This window comes from Lissotriton vulgaris, chromosome 5 (genome assembly GCF_964263255.1).
Source record: "Lissotriton vulgaris chromosome 5, aLisVul1.2, whole genome shotgun sequence".
NCBI lineage: Eukaryota > Metazoa > Chordata > Amphibia > Caudata > Salamandridae > Lissotriton > Lissotriton vulgaris.
In genome coordinates this window covers 1046815742-1046838431 of record NC_141693.1, presented here as the reverse complement: position 1 = coordinate 1046838431, position 22690 = coordinate 1046815742, and the positions used below count along the sequence as shown (strand labels likewise).

At 53.1% G+C, this 22690-nt stretch overlaps 1 protein-coding gene across 3 annotated transcripts in view; it reads left to right on the top strand.

Moving 5' to 3' along the window:
- Positions 1–22690, top strand: part of SEMA4G (semaphorin 4G) — a 698845-nt gene that overhangs the window by 410121 nt on the left and 266034 nt on the right. For all 3 annotated transcript variants that reach the window (XM_086922681.1, XM_086922680.1, XM_086922682.1), the window contains exon 4: positions 8660–8722. In XM_086922681.1, the coding sequence (XP_086778807.1) occupies positions 8660–8722 (63 nt within the window). The remainder of the gene's footprint in view (positions 1–8659; positions 8723–22690) is intronic.

Below are 22690 nucleotides of genomic sequence, written 5' to 3'. Positions count from 1 at the left end.
GTCATGGACGTGCTGGCGCCGACATCCTATCTCCTGCGGCAACAGAATACTCTGCCCTGCTCCCTCCATGTTCCATTGCGGAAGAGTATGTTGTAGTGGTGCAGTTTTACAGGAGAAAACTGCAGTACCCCGGGGGACTGCAGGATTGTTTTCAACATATTTCTGTAAGAATTTGGCAAGTTCTGATTTATACTTTGAAAAATTGAAATATTTTTAAACACTTAGGATCCATAATCAATTTTATGTTAGGTAGATCCATGCCATGTAAATACATTTTCCTTATCTGGTCTCCCTTGCGCAATGTTTTCTGTCTCCGAGTCTCTTTTCATCTCCACAACATAACACTACCCAATACAACTATACACAGCACAACTAAACTAAAGACTGCTAAACTGGATATGAAGAACTCATTCACTCTTCTAAAGCAAAGAAATGGATCACATGAAATGTGATGCAGGTGTATCGTTGGTTGTCTAGTGAAGTCTAGTTGACTTGATTCATCCACAGTGAAGGAGAAATTATTTCAAATTCACATCCAGATGTAAAACACATCCCTTTCTAAATTCCAAAAAGACTCTTCTTAGTCCATTTATTTCATGTTTTCGTACATGGGACTGGTTTTTAAATGGCTCACTTATTGCTTCGTAGCTGTTTAAGGGTGCTTTTTAGCTCTGTGAAAGGTGCCCAGTGTAGATGTCTTCCCGGTTGCTTTGAGCGTAAAGTCTGGTGAACTTTTTAACTGGCATCAAGCATCCAGGCGCTGCTTGGTTTGAGGTTGGAATCTGGTTGCAATACCTTCAAGTAGATGCAGTCATTGTTGGTGTTGGTTGAGCTCAGGCAGTAACATTGTATTCTTCAGACAGACGAAACACACACTTTTTGTGCTGTGTGTCCCATCCTGCTGTGGTTTGTTTGATTCATAAATACTTGTGTGACAAGGACGGTCTAGGAAGCTTTCTAAAGCATTCATGGTTTGGTAGGGTTCCTAGTGATTGGTCAAGCGCTTTACTCCTGGAGTTGTTGGTTATCATTTTGAACGTGGCCTGGTCAATTGGTAGGCTGAGGTTAGATGTAAAGCCTCTATTGGTGTCGCAGACCATTTTTGAAGATTTTCTGGATCTTGGCCACAATGAACCTCGTGAGTGATGCAGTGGCATATATTTTAACCTATGTTCCTCCTACCACCATTGGTAGTATTTCGATGCATATATTATGCAATTTTGTATTTTTAAGGGCGAGGCACACTCTGCAGACTCATTTCATTGATATCATATAGTCATATTTGTTTTTTCTGGAGCACCATATGCACAATACATACACGCTGACAAGCATAACATGATCAAATTGTGCAAAGGTCAAACTTTGTGAAGTGCAATCAAGTCTATGTGTTGGTGTTTGACGAACAAGCATCGACTGGCAGAGGCACTTTCACCCCCCTTGTGGGACAACCTGCAGTCATGAAGCTTGACTAGGATGCACAGTGTCATTAACATTCTCCTTCCTTTAAAAAAAAAATCTTTTATTAACAACACGACAATGGAAGGACAAAAAAAAACCAATACATTTACATTTCCGGGAAGAAGACTGAGAATGACGACATAGCAGCAGGGTGCATAGATAAATAATCACTGCAACAAATCAAAAAGATAAAGAAGGAGATTCATTGGGGACCAGGAGCAGCAATGCAGAGATAAAACAATAAGAAAGCAATAATACAATCCGATGGTACAATCTTGGATATTCCTTAGATACATTGCCATTTAAAAGAAATTACCCCAGATTTTTTCAAATTTCCTGAGGGACCGATCCCCTCTTAGCTTAGTCAAAGCTGCCTCCATGGAATATATCGCATTGACCAATGACCACCACTCCATAATATGAGGGGGTTGCGGGGAAATTCAGGTGCGGGCTATAGTTAATTTGGCACATGAGAGTAGTATTGTGACTAAGGCCTGCTGGGGGAGAAATACGGAGTGTATATCTAAAAGTACCGATACGGCTGACAGGAGAGGTGGTTTGACTAGTTATATTTTCAGAGCTTTATCGAGAGCAGCCCAAAACTCCTTTAACACCGGACAGGAGAGGAGCATATGTTCTAAGTCGGCCCCAGCTAGATCACATTTCGGGAATTTAGAGCGGTCACTGTATGCAGCATTTGTGGACCATTTAGATATTACTGCAGGTGTGAAATAGAGCAGACAAGTGGTTTTAAATTCCTGTAACCTTAGGCTTGATGATTGAGCGAGATTATTCAAATTGGAGAGAGTAAAAGCGATCTGTTTAGATGTGATATTACGTCCGATCTTCAATCTCCATTTCTCGGCTAATCTGATGCAATCTCCTGTCTTATAAGTATTAAGGCATTTATGAACTTCACTAATTAGAGATTTCGTCTTTGATGAATAGAAACAATCCCAGATGTCAGAGTCTACAATTTCTAAAATGTTCATTTTGTGTATCAAAAAGTCATGAATTTGTAGATACTGAAACCTCATATTGTCAGTCAGTTTATATACATTTTTGAGTGCCCCGAAATCTAAAAAGCCCTGTGAGCCATAAAGATCCCCCAGCATTGTAATACCATGAGCAGACCATATTCTTGCCCTGCCATCATTAAAGATCCCGGGAAGACCCGGATTACCCCAAAGCCGTAATTTAGCGTGAAAAAAAGAGGTTTTACAGAAGGTCAAAATATTAAACCAGATTTTCGCTATGTCTCGGGCAGTCTTAAATTTGACCCTTTTGTAGTAGTTCGGGTCATTTAACCTTAGGAGGAACATTCTGGAGTATGAATTTTGCATCATAGTATGAAAAAAAATTGAGTATCAGGGTTCAACAAAGAACGTAAGCGACCTATAAAGGTGGCCCAGTAGTATAACTTAAAATCCGGGAAATTAAGTCCCCCTGTATCTAGTGAACCCTTAAGTAGTGTCAAGGGTCTGCGTACTTTCCTGTAACCCCAAATAAAACTACTAAATAGCCCGTCTAGTTTCTTAAAAAAAAGATTATTGAGCGCAAAAGGAATAGAACGAAATAAATAAAGGAATTTAGGAAGTAATTTCATTTTGATCAAATTAATTCTACTAATGATGTTTAGGGGGAGTTTGTGCCATTTCTTTAAAAGCACAGCAGTTGCCTTTAACAAGACATCGTAGTTTATTGGAATACCATCCCTGGTTTTAGATGAGATTTTGACCGCTAGATAATTGGCGACCTTACAAATTCCGGTAATAGTAACCTGTGGTGTATAATTCACTACGATTTGTGTTTTATTAATATTTAATTTATATCCAGAAACTGCTCCGAATCCACTAGCCTCTATTGTAATGCCCTCTAATGCCTCCGCTACATCCGTGGAATAAATAGCGATATTGTCTGCATAGGCGGTAATTTTGAGAAAATGAGGCCCAGATCTAATATTTGAGATTGTAGCTGCAGAGCAGAAAGAAAAGGTTCCATTGATAAAGCAAACAGCAGGGGTGATAATGGACACCCCTGCCGGGTGCCCCGGGAGATAGCGAAAGTGGGAGAAGTCTGCCCTGCATAGCTGACATTTGCTAGAGGCTTATCATATAAAGACCTTAGCCAAGTTTTAAAATGGCCTTTAAATCCAATAAAAGACAGGACAGACCAGAGATAGTCTCACCCCACTCAGTCGAAAGCTTTCTCAGCATCCAATAAGATCATACAGAGTGGGGAGGAACCAGTCTCTGCTATGTCGAAAGCCGTTATCGCCGTATTTGTGGGCCATAGTGTCCCTGCCTATTACAAAATCATGTTGTTGGGAATCAACAATTTTAGGAATAAGTGGAGTTAGGCGATAGGCAAAGATTTTTGCGAAAATTTTGGCATCGGTGTTGCTCAGTGAGATGGGTCTGTAACATTCACCTTCCACATTCGGAGAGTGCGTCATGTTGCTGCACAAGTTGATAGAAGCCTGATGCACTGATGCTTTGTGTTTAGATTTCATGCTGATTGATTTTTGGGTGAAAATGCAGGCAGAAATTTCTGGGGCATGAATGAAGGAGTCAATATATAGTAAAAGGAGGTTCAGCATGAGCAGAGCGGAAAGGAGCAAGTCCCTGTTGAATTGTCTCTCTGCCTTCCTTTCCTTTACTCCTGTACATTCATGTGGCTAGTGTGAGAAGCTGGCCTGGTATATGATGTACACTTATGTAAGTGGACACCCTGCACTAGTCTAGACAACCCTTATGATTTAAGAGGTCTTAGATAATTTTAGAAAGCTCTCTAAGTGGTAGCTGTGGAGAGCAGGCTTCAGGCTTAGTCCAGAAGAAGTGAAAAGCAGCTTGTTTCACCAGAATGCAATCTGATAGAATAGATTAAGTGAAAAATAACCACACATGATATTTATAAAAATACATATTTATTATATAATACTCTCTAACGCATTCAAATATCCCCTACGCAGAGATATGCATAATGCACACAATACTTTGCAAGAAATCACAGCAAAAAGCACAAAATATACAGTGGTCCCCAGGGGAGGGCAGGGGGGGGGGGACCAAACCATGTACTCAGAAAATGGTATGAGGACCACAACTCGAGTCAAGGCAGTGTTGAGAGGCTGTAGAAGTGCTGGGGACCCAAGGAACCACCCAATGTGAGTATCTAGGAACCCCAAGGAGAGCGTGTGCAGTGAGTACACGACTACGTGCTCCGTACAAGTCTATGTGTAAGTCACTGTTGGATTTTTAAAGATTAAGGACTCTTCCCTGTGGACCCTGAATAAATCCCATGGAAGACAGAAGGTTGTAGTGCCACACCACCCGCGGATACCCTAGTACCCACGTTACATACCCAGGGAAGCCGGGTTCATACATGTGAAGTGATGTTGGAAACCGTTGTTTCCAGTGGAGGGCTTCAGGAAAGTGCTGCTGCTGAAAGAGGAGGAAGTTCCCGGTGGAATCCGAAGGTGGATTCTAGACAAGCAGTACCTGCAAGCAGAGTCTGTCACTCAGGGGTGACCAGGAGACTTGGAAGTCTAGTTCCCTACGATGTTGGGTGTTGCAGGAGAGGTGACGAGGACCTTGACAGTGCAGCTGTGAGGACCAGGCGATGCTGAGGAAGATCAGGAGCCATGCACGAGCTTTCCCAAGAAGGCTGTCGACTGCTGAGGGGTCGGTGCCCTGCGAGAGCACCAACAAGCATTGGCAAATGCAACCAACGCAGGAGCTGAAGAAGGAGCAATGTCTGGACCAGCACGGTCCAGGGGAGTCAGGACAGGCCCGAGCAATCAGGGGAGCCCAAGGGAAACAAAGGTGACCCTCAAATGGACCCACAGGCCGTAGGCACTGGAGTCGCGAGAGGACCTCATGCAGCTCACCAAAAGATGCGGGCCACAATGCATACGATGCGGTGTGGCTGAAGATTCTGGTCACAGGAGCTGCTTGAAGTTGGGGCTACTTGGAGCCCGAAGATCTTCTTGGAGAGAAGTCAACAAGCCTTTTCAACTGCATGTTGACGCGGTGCACAGGGGTCTGGTTATTGCAACCCCCACGAGGGATGCTGGCCTCAAATTTGGTGAGAGGATAGAGCAAGGCTCGGAAGCTGTGGAAAACTACCACCTGTGTTGCAGAACCATTTAGAGTCCGGAGGAGATCACAATCAGTAGACCGTTCAACTTGCCTTCAAATGCAAGGGAGTGATTCCTTCACTCGAAGGAAGTTTCCTTTAGGTGTCTTTGATGCCCACAGACCTTGGAAGGTTCCTGTATGGTACACAGGTGATGCAGCAGACTAGAAGGGAGACAAAATCAGGCCCAAACGAAGTCCAGTGAAGTCCAGAGTGCCCAGACGGTAGAAGAAGACGTGGTGTCTGATCTTAATCTTATCCCACAACGAATCTCGGGACCTACACCCAGAAAAGCCCTTAAATACCTAAGGGACCGAGTTGGAATGATTTATGGCAACCTCTCAGGGGAGGGCCTGGATGGAGGGAAGGTTACTCCCATGTCCTTTGTCCAGTTTCGTGCCAGAGCGGGAGCCAACGGCTCCCAGGACTGGTTTGAACTGGACTATCCATGGAGACCCCAAATGTGCCCCACATGCAGACTGAGTGGCGCTGGCAAGCACACTCACCCTGTCCCAATACATTAAATTCTGTCTGGGAGGTGGTCACAACTCCCTGTGACAGGATCCCTATTATTCTACCTTCCCCTGCTCGCGCTTGGCTCAGTAGCAGGTGGGCAGAATTGTGTCTCTGGTCGGCAGCAACCATTTTGTGCTGTCCGGGTCTAGAAAACTGGTACCAGGGACATGGAGAGCCTAACTGAGGGCTCTTCCAGTGCTTGGAATCATACGTCCCAAAATGTTTATGCTGTGGGGGTATGATTCCAACATGTTTGATACCAAAGATGATAGGATTCGTTGCAGTTAGTTTTGAGATGGTCATTGTGTAATTACGCGGTGCCCCTCTATATAGTATATGGCTACTTCATTGACAACCCGGGAGAATGGACTCCGTAGGCTGCAGGGGTCTCCTTCTCATGCAGGGGCACCCTCTCATTTAGAACCAAGCACCCTGCCTTCAGGATTGTAAAGGCCTGTTAATGGGGTGACTTATATGTTTTAAGGGCATTTACCCTAGATATAGGAAACCTTTATCTTTAGTAAGTGGTGCCAGCACCAACTTACACAGGCTGCAATGGCAAGCCTGTAGTTCCATTTTGATTGGTCTCTCAGGGTGGCATAATGCATGTTTCAGCCCATGGGTGACCTCTGGGGTACCTATGCCCTGGGCACTGTAGTACCATATACTAGGGACTTCTAAGGGTACCCCAGTATCCAATCTGGGATGAACCTAAGTACTGAACACAATAATTTAGGGAGAAGGCAGATAGACTGGGGTCTTGATTAGCAGGATCCCAGTCAGACTAGCCAGGTACAGCTTAGCACCAGGCAAAAAGTTGAGGTAACCATAGAAACAGATCCTACTTTCCTACTGCTAGTTAATGCATTTTTCTAGGCAGGTGTGCCAGTCACCGAGAAGATGGTGGACTTTTGTGCCCAAATGTGCTGTTAGAACTGTGGGTGAGATTCCCCAGGCAATTCCAGAGAAGCAGCCAAGCTCAGTGAGACAGCGTTTGGGATGGGCTCACCTGGACCTTTACATTAAAGAGACAAAGATGTCTGGCACGGTAGCTCAATTACGCCTGTTTGATTTCAGTATAAGAATGGAAAGGAGTATCCATGGTCACTGTTTTGGAACTGTATCATGAGGTAGGTACATTAACTTGATTGTGCATGGATTGCCTCCCAGTGATTTTATTGAACAAGCATTTGCAGTGCAATAGGTCTCGCATTTGCGGGAGTTTAAGCTATTGGCATTGCAAATGACAATGCCTTTTATTTACCTGTTTTGATAATTTACATATAAATAAAAGGCATTGTCATTTACAATGCCAATAGATCAAACTCTTGTAAATGAGACATATTTCATTTCAGATAAGCAGCCGCCATTGTCCCGGGCTGCTTGGAAAGTGAAAGTGTGCATGGTGCATGAAAGCATGTCATGCCTGCAGTAGGAGAAACTCATTAAAGAAAATAGTGCTTACAGACTAAATAAGATGTACTGTGTAACAACAGAAGTAAAAGGGCTCGTCCTCATGGAAGGTTAAAAATGAAAACAAGGCAATACTAAGGAGTGACTAACAAGCCTATGAACGAATCAGAAGCCTGCATTTACAAAGGAGATTGACACAAGCCAATTACAAATATGGGTGGAGAGTGGGCGGGGCTTAAAGTCTATACTTGAATACAATATACGTCGCAGAGAAGCGCACGCGCTGCCCAGGCTCAACCTAAAACCTACATAACTACAATGTCTAATATTTAGATTAAGAAGATGTCTGTTTTTAAGGGGTTCAGTTTTAGATAGTAGTGAGAAAACCAGGCTCTGGTTTACCTTCAACACCAGCATTACAACAACAGTTTCAAATTCATGATCAGCTCTCACTACTTGAAGCAAAGGCGCTACTCTCCATGTGATGACAGAGAAGGGATTGTGCTTCATAGTTCTTGACACAACAAATCAAATCATTTTGGCACAGTGCTATTTTTATTCCAATTATTATGGCAGTCTTCTGTCTTTATTTCTATAGCTGCCAGTATCAGGAAATGATGCGTATGATTATCATTCATTACCACTGGTGCTAATGCATTACCACTGCAGGTAGGCGCTCAATCGTACCACCAGCTGTAACACAATTGCAATGCCCTTAGAATACCACCCGTAGAGATGCTCTGCTTGGCCCTGTGGTACTTTACTGAGAGCTGAATTTCTTCCATATTGGAATCCCATTTTTCTGTTAATGCGCTTTGTTGTTTATTTTCTAATGGATATGTGTGAAGGTGTATGTAGGACACTGAGACGGTTGTTTGTGATGCAGGTTCACGTGTAGTTGCCACAGTAATCCCTACAGATTGTTGAACTAAGTTTCTAGTCTGTCATTAGCGTTGAGAGTGATTAATCTCGAACTTTTCCGTAAACAAATGATCAAGAAAAGTGCAATATGTAGTTTATGCCTACAACAATAATTCAGTCGCATGGGATTTGCGGCTGTTCCAAGATGCAGGCGCAAGGTGCTGAGATGTCGAAAAACAGAGCAACCAGGGTAACTCGTGTTTCCTTTTCCCTCTAGATACACTGGGAGGCCTCCGCCGACAGGCTGTTCGATTGCTACCGAAAAGGCAAAAATAATAAGGTATGGCCCAGGAAAAAGCATGTTTCACTTTAGAAATTCCGTATAAGTCATGAGTTTCAGTAGTCAGTGAACATCAAAATTAAACATGTACATGCTGGGTTTAGCTTGTCCCATATTGCAAAAGGTCCATTACATTAAATAGCATTAAGGAATTATAATAAGCGTGTTTAGGATATCTATAGCCTGGAGTAAAATGTCTGTTCAATGGTTTTTGTACAGATCACGCCTTTCCTCCTAGTGTCAGGTGGGGTCTCTGCCTAGCACCAACTCTCGCCCGAAGAGTCAGTGTTGCATGCACTGGCGAGATTAGCCACCTACCCTCCCTCACTTTTGTGTTCACATCACTCCAGTTTTGACCTCTTTGCGCTAGCCGACAATCAATGCACGTATCAAAATGTCTACCATATGTATCAAGCAGTCCATGTTGAAAAGCGGATGTTTCTTGTAAAAAGGGTCTCTTCCGGGGCCTCAGAAGCTGGCAGGAGTTAAAGTGAATCTATGTGCCATAATCAGGAACTGTGCCTTCATTGGTTGTACGACTAAACTGTGGAAATCTCTCCTAGTGCCTTAGGCAACAGATGGAATGAATGTTCTTCAGATGCACTTCTTTACAAACAAATCTTAGGTGGGCTTTATTATTGTTGGAGCCCCCTTGGGTTCAACTATGTCTTCTTGTAAACTGTTCTGCTAGAAGCACATTTAGTGTTTTTTAGGGCTCGCCTGCTGATGCGCTTCTGCGCATCGCTGGCGAAGCTCTATTACGGCTTATCCAGTGTTGATCCACCACTGGCGATTTCTTCAAGTGCATGTGCTTTTTAGGTCATTGCGCAAGCGCAAGCCCTAAAAAGCGCGTGCACAATGCCACCAGCCCCCTGCCTGCCTGCCTCGCATTACCAGATCAAAGGCAGCCCAGCCCCCCTCCCACAAGCTTCTCAGCGTGTGCTCTGCCTCAGGCCTGCATTTCTCCTCCCCTCGGGCAAACAGATAGCCGCAATAACACCCTCCCTGCTCAGCTTTTTTTTCTCAATTTCTCCCCGTCTACACTTCCCATTAGGAGCCCTTCCTCCCCCCAGATAATCTATCTCCATAAGAGATAAGCAGCTCTTCCACCATCTCAAACCCGTATTAGTGCTCCTCACTATGCATGTTTTTACTTAGAAAATCAGCACAATGCAGCAGTGTGACATCAAGCCAGGTTCATCGACATCACTGCAAAAGTAAAGTTTTTATTCCCCATTTCCTCTTCAAGAAAGTGACTGCGCATCAGCCTCTACGGATCAGAAAGCGGAGCCCCTCCACTGACCGGGCTGCGAGTCAAATGGCCATGTTTCACAAATTATGGTTTTCGTGGTCTTATTCTGGAGTAGCCCTGTTGGCAAGAGAGGAAAGAGCAAGGCTCTGACAGTCAGTCCTCCTCTGCTTCATAGTATGCCGCGCCACTATAGTAAGTTGAACAAGGGATATTATTTGACAGAAAGAGGCAACCTGCATCTATTCACGGAAATACATTGAGCAGTCTACATTTTTATTTTTTAAAGCTACATACAATGCACCATAACTATTCTAGGTCTACAAATGGAAATACATAACAAGCAATATTTTTATTTATTTTTTAAGAGGTGCCTACTTAAAAAAATGATTACAAAAATTAAACATCAACTAGTAATTAAAAAACCTAGCAATTAAGATATGCCACGTCAAATAATAACTTTTGTCGCCAATTAATTATCAGTGTCTGGAATGGATATGGTCACACCCTCACTCACCCTCAACCCCTCACCCTCACTCACCCTCAACCCCTCACCCACACCCTCACTCACCCTCAACACCTCACCCTCAACCCCTCCCTCACGCTCACCCACCCTCACCCTCACTCACCCTCAACCCCTCACTCACCCTCAACCCCTCACTCACCCTCAACCCCTCACCCTCACTCACCCTCAACCCCTCACCCTCACCCTCAACCCCTCACCCTCACTCACCCTCAACTCCTCACCCTCAACACCTCACTCAGCCCCACGCTCACCCTCACGCTCACCCACCCTCACCCTCAACACCTCACCCTCACTCACCCTCAACCCCTCACCCTCACTCACCCTCAACCCCTCACCCTCAACCCCTCACTCACCCTCACTCATCCTCTATCACCCTCAACCCCTCACCCTCAACCTCTCACCCTCACTCACCCTCAACCCCTCACCCTCACTCACCCACAACCCCTCACCCTCACTCACCCTCAACCCCTCACCCTCACTCACCCTCAGCCCCTCACCCTCAACCCCTCACCCTCACTCACCCTCACCCTCACTCACCCTCAACCCCTCACCCTCACTCACCCACCCTCACTCACCCTCAACACCTCACCCTCACCCTCACTCACCCTCACTCACCCTCACTCACCCTCAACCCCTCACCCTCACCCACCCTCACTCACCCTCAACCCCTCACCCTCAACCCCTCACCCACACCCTCACTCACCCTCAACACCTCACCCTCTCCCTCACGCTCACCCACCCTCACCCTCACTCACCCTCAACACCTCACCCTCACTCACCCTCAACCCCTCACCCTCACCCTCACTCACCCTCAACCCCTCACCCTCACTCACCCTCAACTCCTCACCCTCAACACCTCACTCACCCTCACGCTCACCCTCACGCTCACCCACCCTCACCCTCAACACCTCACCCTCACTCACCCTCAACCCCTCACCCTCACTCACCCTCAACCCCTCACCCTCAACCCCTCACTACCCTCACTCTCACTCATCCTCTATCACCCTCAACCCCTCACCCTCACTCACCCTCAACCTCTCACCCTCACTCACCCTCAACCCCTCACCCTCACTCACCCTCACTCACCCTCAACCCCTCACCCTCAGCCCCTCACCCTCAACCCCTCACCCTCACTCACCCTCACCCTCACTCACCCTCAACCCCTCACCCTCACTCACCCTCACCCACCCTCACTCACCCTCAACACCTCACCCTCACCCTCACTCACCCTCAACCCCTCACCCTCACTCACCCTCAACACCTCACCCTCAACACCTCACTCACCCCCACGCTCACCCTCACGCTCACCCACCCTCACCCTCAACACCTCACCCTCACTCACCCTCAACCCCTCACCCTCACTCACCCTCAACCCCTCACCCTCAACCTATCACTCACCCTCACTCTCACTCATCCTCTATCACCCTCAACCCCTCACCCTCAACCTCTCACCCTCACTCACCCTCAACCCCTCACCCTCACTCACCCTCAACCCCTCACCCTCACTCACCCTCAGCCCCTCACCCTCAACCCCTCACCCTCAATCACCCTCACCCTCACTCACCCTCACCCTCACTCACCCTCAACCCCTCACCCTCACTCACCCTCACTCACCCACCCTCACTCACCCTCAACACCTCACCCTCACCCTCACTCACCCTCACTTACCCTCAACACCTCACCCTCACTCACCCTCAACCCCTCACTCACCCTCAACCCCTCACCCACCCTCAACCCCTCACCCTCACCCTCACTCACCCTCAACCCCTCACCCTCACTCACCCTCAACTCCTCACCCTCAACACCTCACTCACCCCCACGCTCACCCTCACGCTCACCCACCCTCACCCTCAACACCTCACCCTCACTCACCCTCAACCCCTCACCCTCACTCACCCTCAACCCCTCACCCTCAACCCCTCACTCACCCTCACTCATCCTCTATCACCCTCAACCCCTCACCCTCAACCTCTCACCCTCACTCACCCTCAACCCCTCACCCACCCACAACCCCTCACCCTCACTCACCCTCAACCCCTCACCCTCACTCACCCTCAGCCCCTCAACCTCAACCCCTCACCCTCACTCACCCTCACCCTCACTCACCCTCACTCACCCTCAACCCCTCACCCTCACTCACCCTCAACCCCTCACTCACCCTCAACCCCTCACCCTCACTCACCCTCAACCCCTCACCCTCACCCTCACTCACCCTCAACCCCTCACCCTCACTCACCCTCAACTCCTCACCCTCAACACCTCACTCACCCCCACGCTCACCCTCACGCTCACCCACCCTCACCCTCAACACCTCACCCTCACTCACCCTCAACCCCTCACCCTCACTCACCCTCAACCCCTCACCCTCAACCCCTCACTCACCCTCACTCATCCTCTATCACCCTCAACCCCTCACCCTCAACCTCTCACCCTCACTCACCCTCAACCCCTCACCCTCACTCACCCACAACCCCTCACCCTCACTCACCCTCAACCCCTCACCCTCACTCACCCTCAGCCCCTCACCCTCAACCCCTCACCCTCACTCACCCTCACCCTCACTCCCCCTCAACCCCTCACCCTCACTCACCCACCCTCACTCACCCTCAACACCTCACCCTCACCCTCACCCTCACTCACCCTCACTCACCCTCACTCACCCTCAACCCCTCACCCTCACCCACCCTCACTCACCCTCAACCCCTCACCCTCAACCCCTCACCCACACCCTCACTCACCCTCAACACCTCACCCTCAACCCCTCCCTCACGCTCACCCACCCTCACCCTCACTCACCCTCAACACCTCACCCTCACTCACCCTCAACCCCTCACCCTCACTCACCCTCAACCCCTCACCCTCACCCTCACTCACCCTCAACCCCTCACCCTCACTCACCCTCAACTCCTCACCCTCAAAACCTCACTCACCCTCACGCTCACCCTCACGCTCACCCACCCTCACCCTCAACACCTCACCCTCACTCACCCTCAACCCCTCACCCTCACTCACCCTCAACCCCTCACCCTCAACCCCTCACTCACCCTCACTCACCCTCACTCTCACTCATCCTCTATCACCCTCAACCCCTCACCCTCACTCACCCTCAACCTCTCACCCTCACTCACCCTCAACCCCTCACCCTCACTCACCCTCACTCACCCTCAACCCCTCACCCTCAGCCCCTCACCCTCAACCCCTCACCCTCACTCACCCTCACTCACCCTCAACCCCTCACCCTCACTCACCCTCACTCACCCTCACCCACCCTCACTCACCCTCAACACCTCACCCTCACCCTCACTCACCCTCAACCCCTCACCCTCACTCACCCTCAACACCTCACCCTCAACACCTCACTCACCCCCACGCTCACCCTCACGCTCACCCACCCTCACCCTCAACACCTCACCCTCACTCACCCTCAACCCCTCACCCTCACCCTCACTCACCCTCAACCCCTCACCCTCAACCTCTCACTCACCCTCACTCTCACTCATCCTCTATCACCCTCAACCCCTCACCCTCAACCTCTCACCCTCACTCACCCTCAACCCCTCACCCTCACTCACCCTCAACCCCTCACCCTCACTCACCCTCAGCCCCTCACCCTCAACCCCTCACCCTCAATCACCCTCACCCTCACTCACCCTCACCCTCACTCACCCTCAACCCCTCACCCTCACTCACCCTCACTCACCCACCCTCACTCACCCTCAACACCTCACCCTCACCCTCACTCACCCTCAACACCTCACCCTCACTCACCCTCAACCCCTCACCCTCACCCACCCTCACTCACCCTCACTCACCCTCAACCCCTCACCCTCAACCCCTCACCCACACCCTCACTCACCCTCAACACCTCACCCTCAACCCCTCCCTCACGCTCACCCACCCTCACTCACCCTCAACACCTCACCCTCACTCACCCTCAACCCCTCACCCTCACTCACCCTCAACCCCTCACCCTCACCCTCACTCACCCTCAACCCCTCACTCACCCTCAACTCCTCACCCTCAACACCTCACTCACCCTCACGCTCACCCTCACGCTCACCCACACTCACCCTCAACACCTCACCCTCACTCACCCTCAACCCCTCACCCTCACTCACCCTCAACCCCTCACCCTCAACCCCTCACTCACCCTCACTCTCACTCATCCTCTATCACCGTCAACCCCTCACCCTCACTCACCCTCAACCTCTCACCCTCACTCACCCTCAACCCCTCACCCTCACTCACCCTCACTCACCCTCAACCCCTCACCCTCACTCACCCTCAGCCCCTCACCCTCAACCCCTCACCCTCACTCACCCTCACCCTCACCCTCACTCACCCTCAACCCCTCACCCTCACTCACCCTCACTCACCCTCACCCACCCTCACTCACCCTCAACACCTCACCCTCACTCACCCTCACTCACCCTCAACCCCTCACCCTCACTCACCCTCAACCCCTCACCCTCAACCCCTCACTCACCCTCACTCTCACTCATCCTCTATCACCCTCAACCCCTCACCCTCACTCACCCTCAACCTCTCACCCTCACTCACCCTCAACCCCTCACCCTCACTCACCCTCACTCACCCTCAACCCCTCACCCTCAACCCCTCACCCTCAGCCCCTCACCCTCAACCCCTCACCCTCACTCACCCTCACCCTCACTCACCCTCAACCCCTCACCCTCACTCACCCTCACCCACCCTCACTCACCCTCAACACCTCACCCTCACCCTCACTCACCCTCAACCCCTCACCCTCACTCACCCTCAACACCTCACCCTCAACACCTCACTCACCCCCACGCTCACCCTCACGCTCACCCACCCTCACCACCTCACCCTCACTCACCCTCAACCCCTCACCCTCACCCTCACTCACCCTCAACCCCTCACCCTCAACCTATCACTCACCCTCACTCTCACTCATCCTCTATCACCCTCAACCCCTCACCCTCAACCTCTCACCCTCACTCACCCTCAACCCCTCACCCTCACTCACCCTCAACCCCTCACCCTCACTCACCCTCAGCCCCTCACCCTCAACCCCTCACCCTCAATCACCCTCACCCTCACTCACCCTCACCCTCACCCTCACTCACCCTCAACCCCTCACCCTCACTCACCCTCACTCACCCACCCTCACTCACCCTCAACACCTCACCCTCACCCTCACTCACCCTCACTCACCCTCAACACCTCACCCTCACTCACCCTCAACCCCTCACTCACCCTCAACCCCTCACCCTCACTCACCCTCAACCCCTCACCCTCACCCTCCCTCACCCTCAACCCCTCACCCTCACTCACCCTCAACTCCTCACCCTCAACACCTCACTCACCCCCACGCTCACCCTCACGCTCACCCACCCTCACCCTCAACACCTCACCCTCACTCACCCTCAACCCCTCACCCTCACTCACCCTCAACCCCTCACCCTCAACCCCTCACTCACCCTCACTCATCCTCTATCACCCTCAACCCCTCACCCTCAACCTCTCACCCTCACTCACCCTCAACCCCTCACCCTCACTCACCCACAACCCCTCACCCTCACTCACCCTCAACCCCTCACCCTCACTCACCCTCAGCCCCTCACCCTCAACCCCTCACCCTCACTCACCCTCACCCTCACTCACCCTCAACCCCTCACCCTCACTCACCCTCAACCCCTCACCCTCACTCACCCTCAACCCCTCACTCACCCTCAACCCCTCACCCTCACTCACCCTCAACCCCTCACCCTCACCCTCACTCACCCTCAACCCCTCACCCTCACTCACCCTCAACTCCTCACCCTCAACACCTCACTCACCCCCACGCTCACCCTCACGCTCACCCACCCTCACCCTCAACACCTCACCCTCACTCACCCTCAACCCCTCACCCTCACTCACCCTCAACCCCTCACCCTCAACCCCTCACTCACCCTCACTCATCCTCTATCACCCTCAACCCCTCACCCTCAACCTCTCACCCTCACTCACCCTCAACCCCTCACCCTCACTCACCCACAACCCCTCACCCTCACTCACCCTCAACCCCTCACCCTCACTCACCCTCAGCCCCTCACCCTCAACCCCTCACCCTCACTCACCCTCACCCTCACTCCCCCTCAACCCCTCACCCTCACTCACCCACCCTCACTCACCCTCAACACCTCACCCTCACCCTCACCCTCACTCACCCTCACTCACCCTCAATCCCTCACCCACCCTCACTCACCCTCAACCCCTCACCCTCAACCCCTCACCCACACCCTCACTCACCCTCAACACCTCACCCTCAACCCCTCCCTCACGCTCACCCACCCTCACCCTCACTCACCCTCAACACCTCACCATCACTCACCCTCAACCCCTCACCCTCACTCATCCTCAACCCCTCACCCTCACCCTCACCCTCACTCACCCTCAACCCCTCACCCTCACTCACCCTCAACTCCTCACCCTCAAAACCTCACTCACCCTCACGCTCACCCTCACGCTCACCCACCCTCACCCTCAACACCTCACCCTCACTCACCCTCAACCCCTCACCCTCACTCACCCTCAACCCCTCACCCTCAACCCCTCACTCACCCTCACTCTCACTCATCCTCTATCACCCTCAACCCCTCACCCTCACTCACCCTCAACCTCTCACCCTCACTCACCCTCAACCCCTCACCCTCACTCACCCTCACTCACCCTCAAGCCCTCACCCTCAGCCCCTCACCCTCAACCCCTCACCCTCACTCACCCTCACCCTCACTCACCCTCAACCCCTCACCCTCACTCACCCTCACTCACCCTCACTCACCCTCACCCACCCTCACTCACCCTCAACACCTCACCCTCACCCTCACTCACCCTCAACCCCTCACCCTCACTCACCCTCAACACCTCACCCTCAACACCTCACTCACCCCCACGCTCACCCTCACGCTCACCCACCCTCACCCTCAACACCTCACCCTCACTCACCCTCAACCCCTCACCCTCACCCTCACTCACCCTCAACCCCTCACCCTCAACCTCTCACTCACCCTCACTCTCACTCATCCTCTATCACCCTCAACCCCTCACCCTCAACCTCTCACCCTCACTCACCCTCAACCCCTCACCCTCACTCACCCTCAACCCCTCACCCTCACTCACCCTCAGCCCCTCACCCTCAACCCCTCACCCTCAATCACCCTCACCCTCACTCACCCTCACCCTCACTCACCCTCAACCCCTCACCCTCACTCACCCTCACTCACCCACCCTCACTCACCCTCAACACCTCACCCTCACCCTCACTCACCCTCAACACCTCACCCTCACTCACCCTCAACCCCTCACCCTCACCCACCCTCACTCACCCTCAACCCCTCACCCTCAACCCCTCACCCACACCCTCACTCACCCTCAACACCTCACCCTCAACCCCTCCCTCACGCTCACCCACCCTCACCCTCACTCACCCTCAACACCTCACCCTCACTCACCCTCAACCCCTCACCCTCACTCACCCTCAACCCCTCACCCTCACCCTCACTCACCCTCAACCCCTCACTCACCCTCAACTCCTCACCCTCAACACCTCACTCACCCTCACGCTCACCCTCACGCTCACCCACACTCACCCTCAACACCTCACCCTCACTCACCCTCAACCCCTCACCCTCACTCACCCTCAACCCCTCACCCTCAACCCCTCACTCACCCTCACTCTCACTCATCCTCTATCACCGTCAACCCCTCACCCTCACTCACCCTCAACCTCTCACCCTCACTCACCCTCAACCCCTCACCCTCACTCACCCTCACTCACCCTCAACCCCTCACCCTCACTCACCCTCAGCCCCTCACCCTCAACCCCTCACCCTCACTCACCCTCACCCTCACCCTCACTCACCCTCAACCCCTCACCCTCACTCACCCTCACTCACCCTCACCCACCCTCACTCACCCTCAACACCTCACCCTCACCCTCACTCACCCTCACTCACCCTCAACACCTCACCCTCACTCACCCTCAACACCTCACCCTCACTCACCCTCAACCCCTCACCCACCCTCAATCCCTCACCCCCTCACCCTCACTCACCCTCACCCTCACTCACCCTCACTCACCCTCAACCCCTCACCCTCACTCACCCTCACTCACCCACCCTCACTCACCCTCAACACCTCACCCTCACCCTCACTCACCCTCACTCACCCTCAACACCTCACCCTCACTCACCCTCAAACTCAACATACATACATACATACATACATACCCTCACTCACCCTCACTCACCCTCAACCACTCACCCTCACTCACCCTCAACCCCTCACCCTCACTCACCCTCACTCACCCTCAACACCTCACCCTCACCCTCACTCACCCTCACCCTCACTCACCCGCACTCACCCTCACTCACCCTCACCCTCACTCACCCTCACTCACCCTCACTCACCCTCAACCACTCACCCTCACTCACCCTCACTCACCCTCACTCACCCTCACTCACCCTCACTCACCCTCAACCCCTCACCCTCACTCACCCTCAACCCCTCACCCTCACCCTCACTCACCCTCAACCCCTCACTCACCCTCACTCTCACTCATCCTCACTCACCCTCAACCCCTCATCCTCACTCACCCTCAACCCCTCACCCTCACTCACCCTCACTCACCCTCACCCACCCTCAACCCCTCACCCTAACTCACCCTCACCCTCACTCACCCTCAACCCCTCACCCTCACTCACCCTCACTCACCCTCAACCCCTCACCCTCACTCACCCTCAACCCCTCACCCTCACTCACCCTCACTCACACTCACCCTCACCCTCACTCACCCTCACTCACCCTCACTCACCCTCACTCACCCTCACTCACCCTCAACCTCACTCACCCTCACCCACCCTCAACCCCTCATCCTCACTCACCCTCACCCTCACTCACCCTCAACCCCTCACCCTCACCCTCACTCACCCTCAACCCCTCACCCTCACCCTCACCCTCACCCTCACTCAACCTCAACCCCTCACCCTCAATACCTCACCCTCACTCACCCTCACCCTCACCCAACCTCAACCCCTCACCCTCAATACCTCACCCTCACTCACCCTCACCCTCACTCACCCTCAACCCCTCACCCTCACTCACCCTCAACCCCTCACCCACACCCTCACTCACCCTCACTCACCCTCACTCGCCCTCACTCGCCCTCACACGCCCTCACTCACCCTCACTCACCCTCACCCTCACTCACCCTCACTCACCCACAACCTCACTCACCCTCACCCACCCTCAACCCCTCATCCTCACTCACCCTCACCCTCACTCACCCTCAACCCCTCACCCTCACTCACCCTCAACCCCTCACCCTCACCCTCACTCACCCTCAACCCCTCACCCTCACTCACCCTCAACCCCTCACCCTCACCCTCACCCTCACTCAACCTCAACCCCTCACCCTCAATACCTCACCCTCACTCACCCTCAACCCCTCACCCTCACTCACCCTCAACCCCTCACCCTCAACCCCTCACTCACCCTCACTCTCACTCATCCTCTATCACCCTCAACCCCTCACCCTCACTCACCCTCAACCTCTCACCCTCACTCACCCTCAACCCCTCACCCTCACTCACCCTCACTCACCCTCACCCCCTCACCCTCAGCCCCTCACCCTCAACCCCTCACCCTCACTCACCCTCACTCACCCTCCCTCACTCACCCTCAACACCTCACCCTCACCCTCACTCACCCTCAACCCCTCACCCTCACTCACCCTCAACACCTCACCCTCAACACCTCACTCACCCCCACGCTCACCCTCACGCTCACCCACCCTCACCCTCAACACCTCACCCTCACTCACCCTCAACCCCTCACCCTCACCCTCACTCACCCTCAACCCCTCACCCTCAACCTCTCACTCACCCTCACTCTCACTCATCCTCTATCACCCTCAACCCCTCACCCTCAACCTCTCACCCTCACTCACCCTCAACCCCTCACTCACCCTCAACCCCTCACCCTCACTCACCCTCAGCCCCTCACCCTCAACCCCTCACCCTCAATCACCCTCACCCTCACTCACCCTCACCCTCACCCTCACTCACCCTCAACCCCTCACCCTCACTCACCCTCACTCACCCACCCTCACTCACCCTCAACACCTCACCCTCACCCTCACTCACCCTCACTCACCCTCAACACCTCACCCTCACTCACCCTCAACCCCTCACCCTCACCCACCCTCACTCACCCTCAACCCCTCACCCTCAACCCCTCACCCACACCCTCACTCACCCTCAACACCTCACCCTCAACCCCTCCCTCACGCTCACCCACCCTCACCCTCACTCACCCTCAACACCTCACCCTCACTCACCCTCAACCCCTCACCCTCACTCACCCTCAACCCCTCACCCTCACCCTCACTCACCCTCAACCCCTCACTCACCCTCAACTCCTCACCCTCAACACCTCACTCACCCTCACGCTCACCCTCATGCTCACCCACACTCACCCTCAACACCTCACCCTCACTCACCCTCAACCCCTCACCCTCACTCACCCTCAACCCCTCACCCTCAACCCCTCCACCTCACCCACCCTCACTCACCCTCACTCACCCTCAACCCCTCACCCTCAACCCCTCACCCACACCCTCACTCACCCTCAACACCTCACCCTCAACCCCTCCCTCACGCTCACCCACCCTCACCCTCACTCACCCTCAACACCTCACCCTCACTCACCCTCAACCCCTCACCCTCACTCACCCTCAACCCCTCACCCTCACCCTCACTCACCCTCAACCCCTCACTCACCCTCAACTCCTCACCCTCAACACCTCACTCACCCTCACGCTCACCCTCATGCTCACCCACACTCACCCTCAACACCTCACCCTCACTCACCGTCAACCCCTCACCCTCACTCACCCTCAACCTCTCACCCTCACTCACCCTCAACCCCTCACCCTCACTCACCCTCACTCACCCTCAACCCCTCACCCTCACTCACCCTCAGCCCCTCACCCTCACCCTCACTCACCCTCAACCCCTTACCCTCACTCACTCCTCACTCACCCTCACCCACCCTCACTCACCCTCAACACCTCACCCTCACCCTCACTCACCCTCACTCACCCTCAACACCTCACCCTCACTCACCCTCAACACCTCACCCTCACTCACCCTCAACCCCTCACCCTCACCCACCCTCAATCCCTCACCCCCTCACCCTCACTCACCCTCACCCTCACTCACCCGAACTCACCCTCAACCCCTCACCATCACTCACCCTCACTCACCCACCCTCACTCACCCTCAACACCTCACCCTCACCCACCCTCACTCACCCACGCCTCAAACTCAACATACATACATACATACATACATACCCTCACTCACCCTCACTCACCCTCAACCACTCACCCTCACTCACCCTCAACCCCTCACCCTCACTCACCCTCAACACCTCACCCTCACCCTCATTCACCCTCACCCTCACTCACCCTCACTCACCCTCACTCACCCTCACCCTCACCCTCACTCACCCTCACTCACCCTCACTCACCCTCAACCACTCACCCTCACTCACCCTCACTCACCCTCACTCACCCTCAACCCCTCACCCTCACTCACCCTCAACCCCTCACCCTCACCCTCACTCACCCTCAACCCCTCACTCACCCTCACTCTCACTCATCCTCACTCACCCTCAACCCCTCACCCTCACTCACCCTCACTCACCCTCACCCACCCTCAACCCCTCACCCTAACTCACCCTCACCCTCACTCACCCTCAACCCCTCACCCTCACTCACCCTCACTCACCCTCAACCCCTCACCCTCACTCACCCTCAACCCCTCACCCTCACTCACCCTCACTCACCCTCACCCTCACTCACCCTCACTCACCCTCACTCACCCTCCCTCACCCTCACTCACCCTCAACCTCACTCACCCTCACCCACCCTCAACCCCTCATCCTCACTCACCCTCACCCTCACTCACCCTCAACCCCTCACCCTCACCCTCACTCACCCTCAACCCCTCACCCTCACCCTCACTCAACCTCAACCCCTCACCCTCAATACCTCACCCTCACTCACCCTCACCCTCACCCAACCTCAACCCCTCACCCTCAATACCTCACCCTCACTCACCCTCACCCTCACTCACCCTCAACCCCTCACCCTCACTCACCCTCA